General features: G+C 35.2%; 2 protein-coding genes across 4 annotated transcripts; one reads left to right on the top strand and one right to left on the bottom strand.

Moving 5' to 3' along the window:
- Nucleotides 1-6,833: 6,833 nt before the first annotated feature.
- LOC101896358 (rab-like protein 3) lies at nt 6,834-10,128 on the top strand. 3 transcript variants are annotated; one of them, XM_020037939.2, is made up of 3 exons: nt 6,834-7,025; nt 7,152-7,643; nt 9,789-10,128. In XM_020037939.2, exons 1-3 carry the CDS (start codon nt 6,977-6,979, stop codon nt 10,085-10,087), a joined length of 840 nt encoding a protein of 279 aa, XP_019893498.1. In that variant the 5' UTR covers nt 6,834-6,976; the 3' UTR covers nt 10,088-10,128. The 3 variants fall into 3 exon arrangements, with proteins under 3 accessions (XP_019893498.1, XP_011293869.1, XP_005186818.1); XM_011295567.3 differs by having other exon boundaries at nt 6,846-7,025; nt 7,152-7,637; XM_005186761.4 differs by having other exon boundaries at nt 6,883-7,025; nt 7,152-7,631.
- On the bottom strand, nt 10,108-10,852 carry LOC131801111 (adenosine 5'-monophosphoramidase HINT1-like). Its single transcript, XM_059119214.1, has 2 exons — nt 10,694-10,852; nt 10,108-10,619 (listed from the first exon to the last, which is right to left on the bottom strand). The coding sequence occupies exons 1-2, from the start codon at nt 10,744-10,746 to the stop codon at nt 10,211-10,213; spliced, it is 462 nt and encodes a 153-aa protein (XP_058975197.1). The 5' UTR covers nt 10,747-10,852; the 3' UTR covers nt 10,108-10,210.
- Nucleotides 10,853-15,611: the final 4,759 nt, after the last annotated feature.

The following is a 15,611-nucleotide window of genomic DNA, read 5'->3' as shown; positions in this document are numbered from 1 at the left end:
TCCAGACTTGGTACATCTCAATATTTCCATCAACACAAATCTGTTATAAAGATGGTAGTGATCGAACCATTTCTTTTGCTACCTGCCCACATAGGGTTTAAGATTTTGAAAAACAAAATGCTCAAAGAATGCGAAATAAGCATCCAACTCTCCTCAAAGTTCACACCAACAAAAGACAGCGCTTCTTTGCAACTTGCTATATCTAAATATTTCTCTCAACCAGAAGCCTGAGATGAATATGGAATTTATGATTTCCCATACATTGGTTATAAATGTTCGATTTTCTTGTAATATTGCCCATACCGGTATTTTTATACCCTACACTATATGGTAAGCGTATTATTATGTCTTTGTGCATTTGTTTGTAACAGGCAAAAGGAAACGAGATAGACCCATAGTTCCTTTGGATGATCAGCATAGAATCACATTTTGAGTCGATTCATGCATGTCCGTCCGTCCGTTTTGTAAACAAAATGCAGGTCGCATTTATTATTCGATTGAGATGAAATTTTCTAAATAACATTTGCTTGGAACAAGGACGAACCCTATTAAAATTGGTAAAAATCGTTCTACATTTAGATATAGCTCCCATATATATATCTTCATCCGATCTTAGGTTTCTTGTGCTGCATCCGACCGAATTCAGCCTAATAACATGTGCTTTAAATTTGGTGAAAATCGGTTCAGATATAGCTATAGCTCCAATACATATGTTTCATCCGATTTTATTTGCCCTCCACAAAGCTGATATTTAGCACCAAATCTGAACCGATATCAATATAATTTGTCAATTTTATTTTCGTTTCAAATTCCGTTACGCGGAGGCTGTATGCACATATCTATTGATCGATTAGAGGATCAATAGATATGTGCATATAAAATCTATATATATATATATATATATATATATATATATATATATATATATATATATATATATATATATACCTCCGATTCTGATACTATATCTCCGGTTCTAAGCGGAATTTCAAAAATGTATATATATCCTATGTTACTTTCAGGCGAAATTGTAGTATACTTGGTGTAGGGCAAACTGCAACACAATCTAGAATCTGCCCGATATTGGTCTTGATATCTTACCATTAATTTTCAAGGGTTTCGAAACAATGCGTCTGTTATATTTTTGAAAAGGGCTTCATAAAAATAGCGGAATACACGTACTATGATTCATCATCCCGCATACAATTGTGTATGCACATTTTCATGGCTCAAAATTGATTTATCCTACTACTGTGGGATCTCCGACCCCGAACGCATTGTATCTTAAAATCATTTCTTTGTATGTGTGTGTTTCGAATCAAATCACTCTATTATGAATGTAACAAGAATACTTCCTAATAAACTGGAGTAATTGTGGAGAGATTGAAATGAATGAGCTCCAGTGTCAAATGTGCTAATCTTCAACCGCACACACTGCCATCCGTGGATATTTAAATAAGATTTATGGTTTTTAAATTAATTCACCGCAGCACACAGCAATTGCTCTTGAATTGTCCGATGCATGGCATGAGATGGAATGGGAGTAAATTGTAAATGTTTCATAATGGAGTCATTCCCTTTTGGAATGTTTTAACAATGCTGAATGAGAGAATGAATGATGAAATACCTACCGGATGCTGTAAAGAATCGGAGCTTCTGACTACACTGATTGGTGTAAATGCATTGTTTGAATGATGCCAATGGTTGGGATACAAGTTGCAATAATCTCCGATTACTTGTTTATCACATCGGATAATGTTATGATATGTTCATCGGAGTCCAAAGATCATCATAATAAGAATTAAAACATTCGAAGTCGAAGTTGTTGTGCAAGTCATGCAATCATATGTTTCCAATTTTTTTAAAAATGTTCATTTGACAACATCTCATCGGCCGGGCCGAACTTTGAATACCCTCCAACATTTGGTACAAATTTAAAAATCTTCAAAAAAATAAAATCCGTTAGAAAATTCTGTTAAAATCTTAAAAATACCGAATGTAGCCGTATATTAGGGTCTATACGACGATGTGGACCTGCATAGGCAACTTTCTGTCATAGGCTGTAGTTTTCATTACGAACTTCAAATACAAAATTTGAAATAGTTTCCGTAAATAATGTCGCTAAAATTATCAAAATACCGAATATCGGGAGGTACCGTTATATGGGGGCTATACGAAGACGTGGACCTACATGGCTCATTTTCAGTTTTAGAATGTAGTACCTATTACGAACTTTAAATACCAAATTTGAAACAATTCTGGTAAATAATGTCGCTAAAATCATCAAAATACCGAATATCGGGAGGTACCGTTATATGGGGGCTAAACGAAGATGTGGACCTACATAGCCCATTTTCAATACCAAAAGTCCTGCAGACATGATACACATTTGAGTAAATTTTTATCAATCTACTTCAATTCGTTCGGAAGCTAGAGTGATTTCCAAGACGGACAGACGGACGGACATTGATAAATCTACATAGAATTTTATGCTGATCAAGTATATATATACTTCGTGGAGTCTAAAATGTATATTTCGAGGTGGCCGATAAATGGCTAGTGGGCTGAACATATCGCAATATTCCATTCGGCAAATATTGAAAAATGAGCTCGGGGTAAGGCCATTGAAATTCCAAAAAGTTCAAGACCTTACACCGCAACAGAAAGATAATAGACTCAAAAGAGCTAAAGAGTTGCTTCGCTTGGCCGAAAGTGGTGCACTGCCGATTTTGGTTTTCTCCGATGAGAAAACATTCGTTGTCCAGCAGTTTGTAAACAAACAAAATTATAGTGTTTACTTGCCAAAGAGGTCAGCTGAAAATGTGCACCTTCGGTTGGCCACCAGAACTCAAGCACCGGCCATAGTGATGGTGTGGACCGCCATAACAGCCGATGGTCGCTTTCCGCTCGTATTAATCGCCCGTGGCATCAGAAGAAATGCTGAATATTATCGCGAAAACATTCTGGAGGGTGTATTAATGCCTTTGGCTCGCAAACATGTTGGCCGCAGACCTTGGATATTTCAACAGGACTCAGCACCTTTGCACTTAGTACGCGCCACCCAAGAATGGTTATAAAATTAGGTTTCTCGTTTCATTTCCAGCGCACAATGGCCATCAAAATCTCCGGATACCAATCCGTTGGACTACTGTATCTGGAGTATTTTGGAAAGCAAGGTTGGCACTAAAAAATACCAAAGTGTTGATCACCTCAAGCAAGCGCTTCGCCAGGAATGGACCAAAATACCGCAGAGCAACATTGGGGCAGCGTGTGACGCTTTCATTGGCCGTTTGAAGGCCATAATTCCTGCCAAAGGTGACCGATTCGAACAAATCTAAACTTATTCTAAAATTTGATGCTATTTCCGATATTAGTTTTTTCATTCAATAAAATTAAAAAAATATATAAAAAGTATGGCGTTTGACTTTGTTGCAGATTTTTTATCTCACCCTGTACTTGTTTTGAATGGCGTATTACAAGGCCATATTTATGCAAATCATACTGAAAATATTTATTTTTCAAATTTCTTAAATCCTTGTTGTTGTACGTTTCCAGATGGCTGGATTTAGTGAATCCAGAGGAACTAGAAGTCAAATAAATCATCATTGAGGAGATTATGTAAACCTCCAAAACCACTGATGTAAACATACTATTTGTGTTGATCCAGTTAATTCAAATCATAACCGATTTTAAGAATACGTACCATCATGGTAGTCGCATCGACACAGCTGCTAGGACAATGAACTGTCAAACCGATTTTGGAATTGAAAATTTTGAATGAAAAATTATTAAAATTTGTAAAAACCTCTGATTTGCGTCCTATAAAAAATTAAAAAAATCCACTTATTTTTCATAAAACATTTTAGAAATTTTGACATATCAATGTTCCCAAGCGTTGATGCATCTACCTATATTCTTCTACCATGCGTTCCATAAACCGCAATTGCGAAAATCCAAATTCATATGCATTGGTATTTTCAGTAATTTTCCTGCATAATAAAATACTCTCCATAAAAGTATAAATCAAATCTACGGTCTGAAGCTATTCAACAAGATCTGGAGCCAAAAATACTAATTGACGCCTTCGGCAGAATTGATTAAATTCGCCGTTTAACCATAGATTTGTAAGAGCCAACATGTTTATTGTTCTTCAATTCTTGCAAGTGAAGTGATAGGAGTTTCCGCTCACGGGTTAGTGATGGTGTGAAATGACACCGATTGCGCCCACATTGTCACTATCGTTAAGGTGTTGAGGCTCAGTGATAGGTTGTCATCTTCTTAAGCTGTCATTTCCTGCACTGGCAATAATTCATAAATGCATTTGCATTTGGATAAATATATGTATTTGCATACATACATATATATGTGCGTACGTATGTATGTATTAATGTTGTGTATGTTTGATTTACATTGGCAGCCATTTAATGGTGTTATGGAACTGATAGCTTTCACGCCTGTTTTGATATTTAGAAATGAATGCAGTCAACCAGCCAGCCAACCAACCAAGTGCATTTGCACAAGTTATGGTGATGAGTTTGAAAGCGAACTCCAAAACGTGGTACATTATGGATTATGTATGTTTGGAGGTGCGATTTAAAGGATTTCGAATGCATTCAATTGAACGAGTTATGTGGGTTGTAAACGACATGGCGAGGTGTGACATTTATGTCGATATTTATGACAATTTATCACACCTAATTTACACTTCAGTGGTTTTTTATTTATATATTAATATTTTATTATATCTCTGTCAAGTTAGAGCAAAATAGAAGCAGCTAAGCTGGGAGAATTATTTTCTACCTTTTTGGTGAGTAAAACTATTAATATTCGACTTTGACCGGCAAATTAATATTAAAAGTTTTGCAAAGTATATGAAAAGACATAACTTTTGCCAAGTTTTTAGTTCAAAGAAGTAAACGAATTTACAAGAATCTGCTAGATTTGCAATTTTTTCGATATCATAAAGGAACAAGTAAAAAAACTGCAAGTTCGGCCGGAACGTACTTTGAATACCCTCCACCGTTTGGTACAAATTTGGCAAATTTCAAAAAAAAAGTAAAATCCGTTAAAAGTTCTATTAAAATCTTAAAAATACCGAATATAGCCGTATATTAGGGTCTATACGACGACGTGGACCCGCATAGGCAACTTTTGTCATAAGCTATTACAATATTCAAATGCGAAACTTGAAAAAAATCTGTTTATAATGTAGCTAAAATCATCAAAATACCAAACATAGGGAGGTACCATGGAGGTTATAACACGTGGACCTGCACAGACAATTTTCTGGCATAGGCTGTAGTATCCATTTCGAACATCAAATGCAAAATTTGAAACAATTCCGGTAAATAATGTCGCTAATATCATCAAAATACCGAATATCGGGCCGTCCCATTTTATGGGGGCTATACGAAGACGTGAACCTGCACAGACAATTTTGTGTCATAGGCTGTAGTATCTATTACGAATTTCAAGCACCAAATTTGAAACGATTGCGGTACATAATGTCGCTAAAATCATCAAAATGACGAATATCAGGAGGCACCGTTATATCCGGGCTATACGAAAATATTTACCTATATGGTCCATTTTCTGTCTTATGCCGTAGTATTCATTACGAACTTCAAATACCAATTTTGAAACATTTCCGGTAAATAATGTCGCTAAAATCATCAAAATACCGCATACCGCGAGGTACCGTTATATGGGGGCTATATGAATACGTGGACTTACATGGCCCATTTTCAATACCAAAAAGTCCTGCAGACATAACACACGTTTGAGTTAATTTTTATCAACTTACTTAATTTCGTTCGGAAGCTAGAGTGATTTACACAGGCGGACGGACGGACATAGCATGCTGATCATGAAAACATATACTTTGTTGGGTTTAAAATGTATATTTCGAGGTGTTATAAACGGAAATATACCAAACTTAATATACCCTCCGTACTATGGTGGAAGGTATAAGAAAATAGTAATAGTTCCGAAAAACCATGATACACACATTTAAGGGTGGAAATACATAAAGCGCTTATCGGGCTGGCTTCTTTGGAAATGAACAAAGGAACCTAGGGCTAAAAGCGAACTAAGTTAAGCAGAAACTCCTTTGAAGAAAATCATGCAAAATTATCCATTTGAAAACATCTCAATGTCGAAATGATTTTGGCAAGCATAAATTCAAATCCAAAATAAAAATGCAGATTTTGAATTTAAAAATATGAGGACATGTTTTCTTTGGAAAACAAAAACATTTTTTTCTGAAATGGATATTTTTTGTTGTTTTCAAATCCGAAGAATACCCTAAATGATGGTCCCAAGGCTTACAATTTTTAAGAGAGGCATAGTATAATTTTCCAAAGGGAGTTGCGTCCAATCTTTTCGCCAGAATCTGTGTATGCAGACGTACTGGGATGGGATTTGCATTTTGTAAGGTTTATGAATATACAAAATTGTCACCCGTTATGGTGGACGTACCAGAAGGAGTAATCGGTTCTGTTTCGAGACCCCACGTCACAGAGGGTATATGTTTCTACCTGTATGTTGCTTTAATCAGGATAAAAATGGGCGATCCTCGGAGGTAAAGTCATGTAATCATATGTTTACATTTTTTTTAAATTTATACATTTGACAAAATTTCGCTGATTTCATTGTCTACATATACATCTGCAAGAACTACTGACTTATTGGCAATGTCATATTGTTTATATGTGAATTATAAAAACTTCTACACATGGAAAATATGACACTACATATGTAAAAAACATTCCATCTGATATATACTTTACTTCCCTTCTTTAAAAAGTAACGATTTATTGGTGTGTTTAGTTCTCACGTAACGTACGTCCACCACTACCGCATACATTTGTAAATATTGTGTTATCACACATTAGTAAATTGCTAGAACAAGAAGAAGCATTGTTTACTAGTTGTTGCTACGTTTCTTTATTTACTAATTGTTTAATTTTTAATAAATATGAGCAACACAATAGATAAAGTGCGTATTTTATTGGTAGGAGATTCAGGTATGTCCAATATTTTTTCCGTCCGATGGATATACTTTATACAAAGATAGAAAAACACCTTCTTGCATCCAAAATTCTTTATACAACAAATTATAAATTGCCATATTAACAAATATTTTCTTTTAGGTGTTGGAAAGACATGTCTCACCCATTTAATAGCCCATGGCGAAAGTCTTCACAGACCCGGCTGGACAGTGGGCTGTAACATCGAAGTCAAACTGCACGAATACAAAGAGGGTACGCCACAACAGAAGCCATACTTCATTGAACTATTCGATGTGGGTGGTTCATTGAGTCACAAAAATTCACGCAGTGTTTTCTATGCACCCACCGATGGTATAATACTGGTACATGATTTAACTAATCGTAAGAGTCATAATAATTTACGAGATTGGCTATTCGAGATACTCAGTAAAGAGGGAAAAGATACATATAAACCGGGAAGTAATGTTGGCGCTCACAAGACGGCAAATGACGAACAAAACGCCTTCGATCCAGAGGAATTTGTTGGAGCCGCACAAATACCCATACTTGTAATGGGTACAAAATTGGATTTGGTGGATGAGAGGAGACAACCAAAAACCGTGCAGAAAGCAGGCGGAATAGGTAAAAGTAAATGCAAGTTATAATTATATCCTATACTTTGCCGTAGAATCTTTTAAGGGCTTTTTATACCCTACACCACAAGGTGGTGTATTGCCCGATTGAGATGAAATTTTCCCAACAACATATGTTTGGCCCAAGGACGAACCCTATTGAAATTGGAGATAATCGGTAAAAATTTAGATATAGCTCCCATATATATCTTCATCCGATTTGCCTTTTATTGTGCACCAAACGTGTAATATCAGCCCGAATTGTATGAAATTTTGCACGTACGATCAGATTGGACCTGAAAATATGTGTGCTAAATTTGATCGAAATCGGTTCAGATATATCTCTATCTCCCATATATATTGTTCATCCGATTTGTTATTTTTGTCCACCGCCGACGTAATATGCACTCTGCAACAACAATATTTGGGGAAATATATCAAATACAGCTCAGAAATACATTTGCTAAATTTTATCGAGATCGGTTCAGATTTTGATATAGCTCCCATGTATAACTTCGTCCGATTTGCCTTTTATTGTTCACCAAACGTCTAATATTTGTCCAAATGGGTATTTACACCTGGTGACAATATCTTGACTCTGTCTTGTCCTATCTTTACACTTCTATGTCTTTGGCTGTTACTCTATGTATTGTAGACACAAACCATTTGCTCAAAATGCATTTTGTCTAGTCTTTACCATTTTAGGTCTTTGTAACAGCTCATGGCAGAGACATGTTAATATAAAAACCACTATTACAGAAACGGATATAAAATAAAAATTTGAAAAATCCAAAATTTTGGTTTCAAAATTCTATTCCATGGACCTTTCCGAAAATTTGCACATTGCTTTGGCGGTTTAAATCAGTTAACATTTGTAATTATGTTGCTATGATATCGTAACAACAGAGGTATTTTCACAGGGTTACCATATCTTGACTCTGTCTTGTCCTATCTTTACACTTCAATGTCTTTGATCGCTGTGCCGATACCAGTTTCAGTCATAATTATTTTCACTGAAGAATTGAAAACAATTGTCTACCGAAAACAATTGTCTCCGCAGCGAATGGGTAAAAAACGACTCGAAGTTTACATTATAGCTAATGATTACTCTGTTCCAGTACCTGCAAGAATCTAGTTTTGCAATTTTCTTCGATATCATAAGGGGAAAATCGGCAATTGTAGTTAGAGCTTTTACATTCTTGCAGTTCTGGAACAGACCAGATATGAATATTATATTACTAACTGTGAAGAGTAGAAGTTTAGAACATATGTCAAACAAAATGTTGTGTAAATTTACACAACATGCTGTACTTTCATAAGTTCAGATAAATCCCTGTCGTTCATTTTTTTTACATTTTCACCCAATTTGTACAGCATAAGCGATATCCCCTTACTCTAATTCGGATTGTTATAGACTAACTTAAGGATAGTGCGTCCATATGAAATTGGCGAAATTCTAACGAGGATCAAGACAAATCGAAACTCTTGGTAGGCCAAGTGTATTTCCAAGGCCCAACATAAGCTAGACTTTATCTCAACTATGTGTATATCTGAATCGATTTAGACTAAGCTAGTAGGGGTATTCCTAGGCTCCATGCAATGTGTAGTACCAAATATAAATATAGTGAGAAAATTGCAGTTGTATTGACTGATCCAAACTAATAAGTCTTGTACGGTTCGAGATCTTTTATATCTATGTCTAGTCTATGGTAGTCTATACGTCCTATTTGTCCGAATATTGTATATTCGATGCACAATAATAATTTTGTTACCAATTTGAATACGGTTCGTCCTTGGGCCTAAGTAATGAATAAATTCGAATTTATGTTTAAATTAGGCAATGGAATCCGTCATGTAGTATGCTAACAAATGTATATATCAACTAACATAGGATAGCTGGAAAGGAAAATGGTCCTATCATTTGGATTATACAAACAAGTTCATACAGAGCAGGGACCTACACAGAAATACATTTCATGCACTTTTTGGGGAGAGGTGTTTGTATTGCTTTGTCGCAAATTGTGTTATCAAAAATGCTAGACTATCGCATTTTAGAGATAAATTCAACCACTCTAAGCACATCTATTGTCAATATCTGATAATGACTTGGCATATTTACTACAATTTTTCATTAAGTTTTTATAACATTTAATTTTTCCATTCACAGCTGAACAATGCGGCGCTGAAGAAATATGGCTAAATTGTCGTGATCCAAGAAGTATAGCGGCTGGAACAACAGATGCTGTGAAATTGTCAAGATTCTTCGATCGTGTAATTGAAAAGAAACAACAGACACGTGATACAGGCTTTTATGGTAGCGGTATAACAGATAGACGTCGCTACAATACCACCTCGACAATGCCCTACAATATGACCAATATTACCACGGCAGCAAATTCTATGAAACCCAACTCCCCCACACAGACGCAAACGAGAAATGTTTTAATAGAACCAAATGTTTTATAATAATCAATAAACAAATCATATTTTATAGTTTAAAAAAGGAATTATATTCCACATCTTTATTTTATTTCAACATTTTGCAAATGCTTTGAAAACCGTGTCGTACAAAGCCTGGCACACCAACTCTTAGCCTGGTGGCCATTGCATTTGACGACCACCCAAGAAGTGTAAATGCAAATGGTAAACCGATTGAGCACCGTCTTTGCCATTGATGATGACAACACGATAACCATTTTCCAAACCCAAGTCCTTGGCGACCTTGCTGCCAACCAACATCAAATGTCCCAATAGACTCTCATCTTCTTCGCTGGCCTTTGACAACATAACAATAGGTTTACGTGGAATTACCAAAAAATGCGTTGGTGCCTGAGCATTGATATCGTGGAAGGCCACACATTTATCGTCTTCGTAAATAAACTTGCATGGTATTTCTTTGCGAAGAATCTTTCCAAAGATGGTGTCCTCTGCCGGCGCAGCCGACTGAGCTTTTTCTACTTCAGAAGACATAACCCTAAAGTTCGTAGGTGTCTTCAGGCTGCAAAAAGTTGAAATAAAATTGAATGTTTCGATAACGTTTCGAATGACCTATAAAGTATGTTTTATCCTTACCAAGTATTCCTTAAAATTAACCGGCTGCGAGATAGCAAAGTCAATAAAGTCATCTGTCAAAATGTTCTCGATTTGCAAATTTGTCAATAATAGTAGTAGCTTTTACATGGTTGGCGTAGAGAGTAGTGAGCGAATATGGTGCCAAAAAGGAATCCAAGAAACTGAAGAGTGAATTGGTGTGAAGGAAACAGTAAATAAAAAGAAATAAAAATAACGGTAAAATGTAGAATTTTTGAAATGGAGAGTAATGTCATGGTAGAAGAATATAGGTAGACGCATCGACACAGCTGCTGGGACAATGAACTGTCAAACCAATTTTGAAATTGAAAGTGTTGAATGAAAAATCATTTAAATTTGTAAAAATTGTTAAAAAAAAACTCGAATTATAATAACCTCCGATTGACGTGGTATAAGAAAACATATAAAAATCTACTTATATTTAAAAAAATAATTTTAAATTGTTGACATATCAATATTCCCAAGCGTTGATGCATCTAACTATATTCATCTACCATGGGTAAAATGTAGAATTGTTTAAATGGAGAGCAGTTTCAAATGTTTTAGCATGTTTCCATTCCAAAAACCGAACAACATTGTTCTCTCTCAGAATTACGTACAAGAACTAACCCGTTCACAAATCACAAATATAAAAATAATTTCTTCCTTTCAAACGTGTCTTTCTTAAAAAATATACAGTAGCTCTAAACGAAACTCGTACAGCTAAAGAAAATAAATTTATTGTTCTTATAACTTAAAAAAATCAAAATTTCCAAGAAAAAATGTTTTGTTTTGCATTTTATTAGTACACTATTTAAGTATTTAAAAAAAAACTTAATATTTTAATTCATTTAAAGTATTTCATATTTCAATGCGAAAGCCAAACTCGTACACTTCGTATAATTTTAAATATTTCTAGACATTAATATTTTGTATGCATTCCTTTATTTTTTTACTATTTTTAGCCTATTTGGCATACTTTTAACAATTTTTTTTTTTTGCAAAAGCTACTTTTTGCCATTCTTCCAAAAAAGCTTTCTTCAAATCTTCTTTTCAAGATATGGTATGCTGGCGGATTTTTCTATCGAGATAGCTCGATAAATTCTCTATAGAGTTTATGTCTGGACTCTGGGCTAGTTATCCATTACGTGGGCACAATAAAATACCCGATTTTCGGTATTTTGATGATTTTAGCGACATCATTTACCGGAATTGTTTTAAATTTCGCTTTGAAGTTCGAAATGGATATTACAGCCTGTGACAGAAAATTGTCCGTGCAGGTCCACGTCTTCGTATAGCCCCCATATAACGATACCCCAGATATACGGTGTTTGGATGATTTTAGGGACATTATTTACCGGAATTATTTCCAATTTTGTATTTGAGGTTCGTAATGGATATTACAGCCTATGCCAGAAAATTGTCTGTGCAGGCTTATGACAAAAGTTGCGTATGCAGGTCCACGTCGTCGTATATACCCTAATATACGGCTAAATTCGGTATTTTTAAGATTTTAACAGAATTTTTAATGGATTTTAACTTTTTGAAAATTGCCAAATTTGTACCAAATGGTGGAGGGTATCAAAGTACGTCCCGGACGAACTTACACTTTTTTAATATTTACGTCTGTAAATTACACAACACGAGGAAATTTGTGATAAATTAGCTTTTAGGGATTTCCCCAAATACATTTTCCAACAATCACGTTAAGTTGGACGCAGTTCGAAAAAGGGTTGCCGTATAAATGTAAGCTGTACGAGTTTAGCTTTTGCATAGACATTTGGTGAGTTTTAGAATAAATGCCATTATTTTGTTAAATAAATAAAAACAGTAAACTTGTGAACTACGGCTAGTTCTACACACTAATAAAAAATATAGGTTTCTTCTGGTAGTAAATTTGATAACAATCATAAATTGCATTAAAGAAAATTGTTTGCTAAGTGTACGAATTCCGCGTGGAGCTACTGTATAAAATTATGCGCATATGCGACCCTATGGACAAGATTCGTAACATGGATAAGAGTGAGAACAAAATTTTCTTTCGTCTGAATACATACACGTCATGTCATGTGTACATGTTGAACATTATACATTTTTTTCAAAAATTCTATTAATTTTCTCTATTTTGCATTTTCACATGTCATAATTAATTTTTAAGCTGCTCTCATTTATTAGGAATGGGATAGTGGCGTAATTTTTTTTCAGTGCTCTCTTTCAATTTCTGTTTATATTGCACAAATTGTTTTTTAGTCAAATACCGTTTTTATAGTTATAGCCATGGTAAAATTATTACAAGGTATTAGCTGAACTTTAATCAGACATGTCGACCTTTGGTTTGCTGGGTTACTTGTGTTTGTGTCCAGAGTACACAGCATGGTAGAAAAATACAGGTAGATGCATCAACGCTTGGGAACATTGATATTTCAAAAATTTTTAAATGTTTATTCAAATATAAGTAGATTTTTATATGTTTTCTTATACGACGTCGTTCGGAGGTTATTATAATTCGGTATTTTGAGCAATTTTTACAAATTTAAATAATTTTTCATTCAACATTTTCAATTCCAAAATTGATTTGACAGTTCATTGTCCCAACAGCTGTGTCGACGCGTCTACCTGTATTCTTCTACCATGGTACACAGAAAGCACAGTGCCTTGACGCCGATTGGTTGACACCATATAAGACGCCGTCTAAAAAAGCATTCTGCTCCGTTGTCTGCGTACAACGCAATACAGAAAAACGCGAAAGAAATAAATAAACAATTAGAACAATTGCAAATTTTGCAAATTTTATTTTTGTGCTTTTTGTGCAGGATATATGCAAAATTCCGAGACGACGATAAACATTCTGATTACATTACAACCAAGTGGCAAGAAACTTAATCACAATGGGTCAGGACTGGCAGCATGACTTCATTAAAATAAAAAATGGCAACGGGCAAATGGGCCGACTGTCGATTTTTGGTGGGAACACCCCCAAACCAAAAGATCATTGCTGGACATAAGCTAATTCTGGCAATGGCTTCGCCGGTATTTGAGACAATGTTCTATGGGCACTTGGTGGATAAAGATGACCCCATTGTAATACCTGATGTGCAGCCGGATGCATTTGAAGCAATGCTGGAGTACATGCATTTGCACAAGTTATGGTGATGAGTTTGAAAGCGAACTCCAAAACGTGGTACATTATGGATTATGTATGTTTGGAGGTGCGATTTAAAGGATTTCGAATGCATTCAATTGAACGAGTTATGTGGGTTGTAAACGACATGGCGAGGTGTGACATTTATGTCGATATTTATGACAATTTATCACACCTAATTTACACTTTAACGGATTTGTTATTTATATATTAATATTTCTTTATACATCTGTTAAGTTAGAGCGAAATAGAAGCAGCTAAGCTTGGAGAGTTATTTTCTATCTTTATGGTGAGTAAAACTATTAATATTCGACTTTGACCGGCAAGTTAATAATTAAAAATTTTGCAAAGTATATGAAAAGACATAAATTTTGCCAAGTAAAGGAAAGCCGGGATGATGTCATGTCCTGTCGGCTGTGAATAGTGTTTACAAGAATCTGCTAGATTTGCAATTTTTTCGATATCATAAAGGAACAAGTAAAGAAACTGCAAGTTCGGCCGGAACGTACTTTGAATACACTCCACCGTTTGGTACAAATTTGGCAATTTTCAAAAAAAAAAAAATAAAATCCGTTAAAAGTTCTATTAATATCTTAAAAATACCGAATATAGCCGTATATTAGGGTCTATACGACGACGTGGACCCGCATAGGCAACTTTTGTCATAAGCTATTACAATATTCAAATGCGAAACTTGAAAAAAATCTGTTTATAATGTAGCTAAAATCAACAAAATACCAAACATAGGGAGGTACCATGGAGGTTATAACACGTGGACCTGCACAGACAGTTTTCTGTCATAGGCTGTAGTATCCATTTCGAACATCAAATTCGAAATTTGAAACAATTCCGGTAAATAATGTCGCTAATATCATCAAAATACCGAATATCGGGCTGTCCCATTTTATGGGGGCTATACGAAGACGTGAACCTGCACAGACAATTTTGTGTCATAGGCTGTAGTATCTATTACGAATTTCAAGTACCAAATTTGAAACGATTGCGGTACATAATGTCGCTAAAATCATCAAAATGACGAATATCAGGAGGTACCGTTATATCCGGGCTATACGAAAATATTTACCTATATGGTCCATTTTCTGTCTTACGCCGTAGTATTCATTACGAACTTCAAATACCAATTTTGAAACAATTTCGGTAAATAATGTCGCTAAAATCATCAAAATACCGCATATCGCGAGGTACCGTTATATGGGGGCTATATGAATACGTGGACTTACATGGCCCATTTTCAATACCAAAAAGTCCTGCAGACATAACACACGTTTGAGTTAATTTTTATCAACTTACTTAATTTCGTTCGGAAGCTAGAGTGATTTACACAGACGGACGGACATAGCAAAACCGACATAGAATTTTATTCTGATCAAGAATATATATATATATACTTTGTGATGTCTAAAATGTATATTTCGAGGTGTTACAAACGGAAATATACCAAACTTAATATACCCTCCATACTATGGTGGAAGGTATAAGAAAATTGTAACAGTTCCGAAAAATCATGATACACACATTTAAGGGTGGAAATACATAAAGCGCTTATCTGGCTGGCTTCTTCGGAAATTGACAAAGGAACCTAGGGCTAAAATCGAACTAAGTAAACCTGAAACTCCTTTGTTCCTATACGAAGTTGCCTGCCGATGACTTAAGGTAGAAATACATAAAGCGCTTATTTGGCTGGCTTAAGTCATCGGCTGGCTTCTTCGGAAATGAACAAAAGAGCCTAGGGCCAAAATCGAACTAGGTCAACCTAAA

The sequence above is a fragment of the Musca domestica genome, unplaced genomic scaffold, assembly GCF_030504385.1.
Source record: "Musca domestica strain aabys unplaced genomic scaffold, Musca_domestica.polishedcontigs.V.1.1 14, whole genome shotgun sequence".
NCBI classification, from domain to species: Eukaryota; Metazoa; Arthropoda; class Insecta; order Diptera; family Muscidae; genus Musca; species Musca domestica.
This window is presented reverse-complemented; position numbering and strand designations above follow the sequence as displayed.

Excerpts from the sequence above, each read along its gene's own strand:
- LOC131801111 (XM_059119214.1), bottom strand. The coding sequence starts at position 10,746 with ATGACTTTATTGACTTTGCTATCTCGCAGCCGGTTAATTTTAAGGAAT. Across the intron at positions 10,620-10,693 it reads TTAATTTTAAGGAATACTTG|CCTGAAGACACCTACGAACT; the intron begins GTAAGGATAAAA and ends AACTTTTTGCAG.
- LOC101896358 (XM_020037939.2), top strand. The coding sequence starts at position 6,977 with ATGAGCAACACAATAGATAAAGTGCGTATTTTATTGGTAGGAGATTCA. Across the intron at positions 7,026-7,151 it reads TTTATTGGTAGGAGATTCAG|GTGTTGGAAAGACATGTCTC; the intron begins GTATGTCCAATA and ends ATTTTCTTTTAG. Across the intron at positions 7,644-9,788 it reads CGGAATAGGTAAAAGTAAAT|CTGAACAATGCGGCGCTGAA; the intron begins GCAAGTTATAAT and ends TTCCATTCACAG.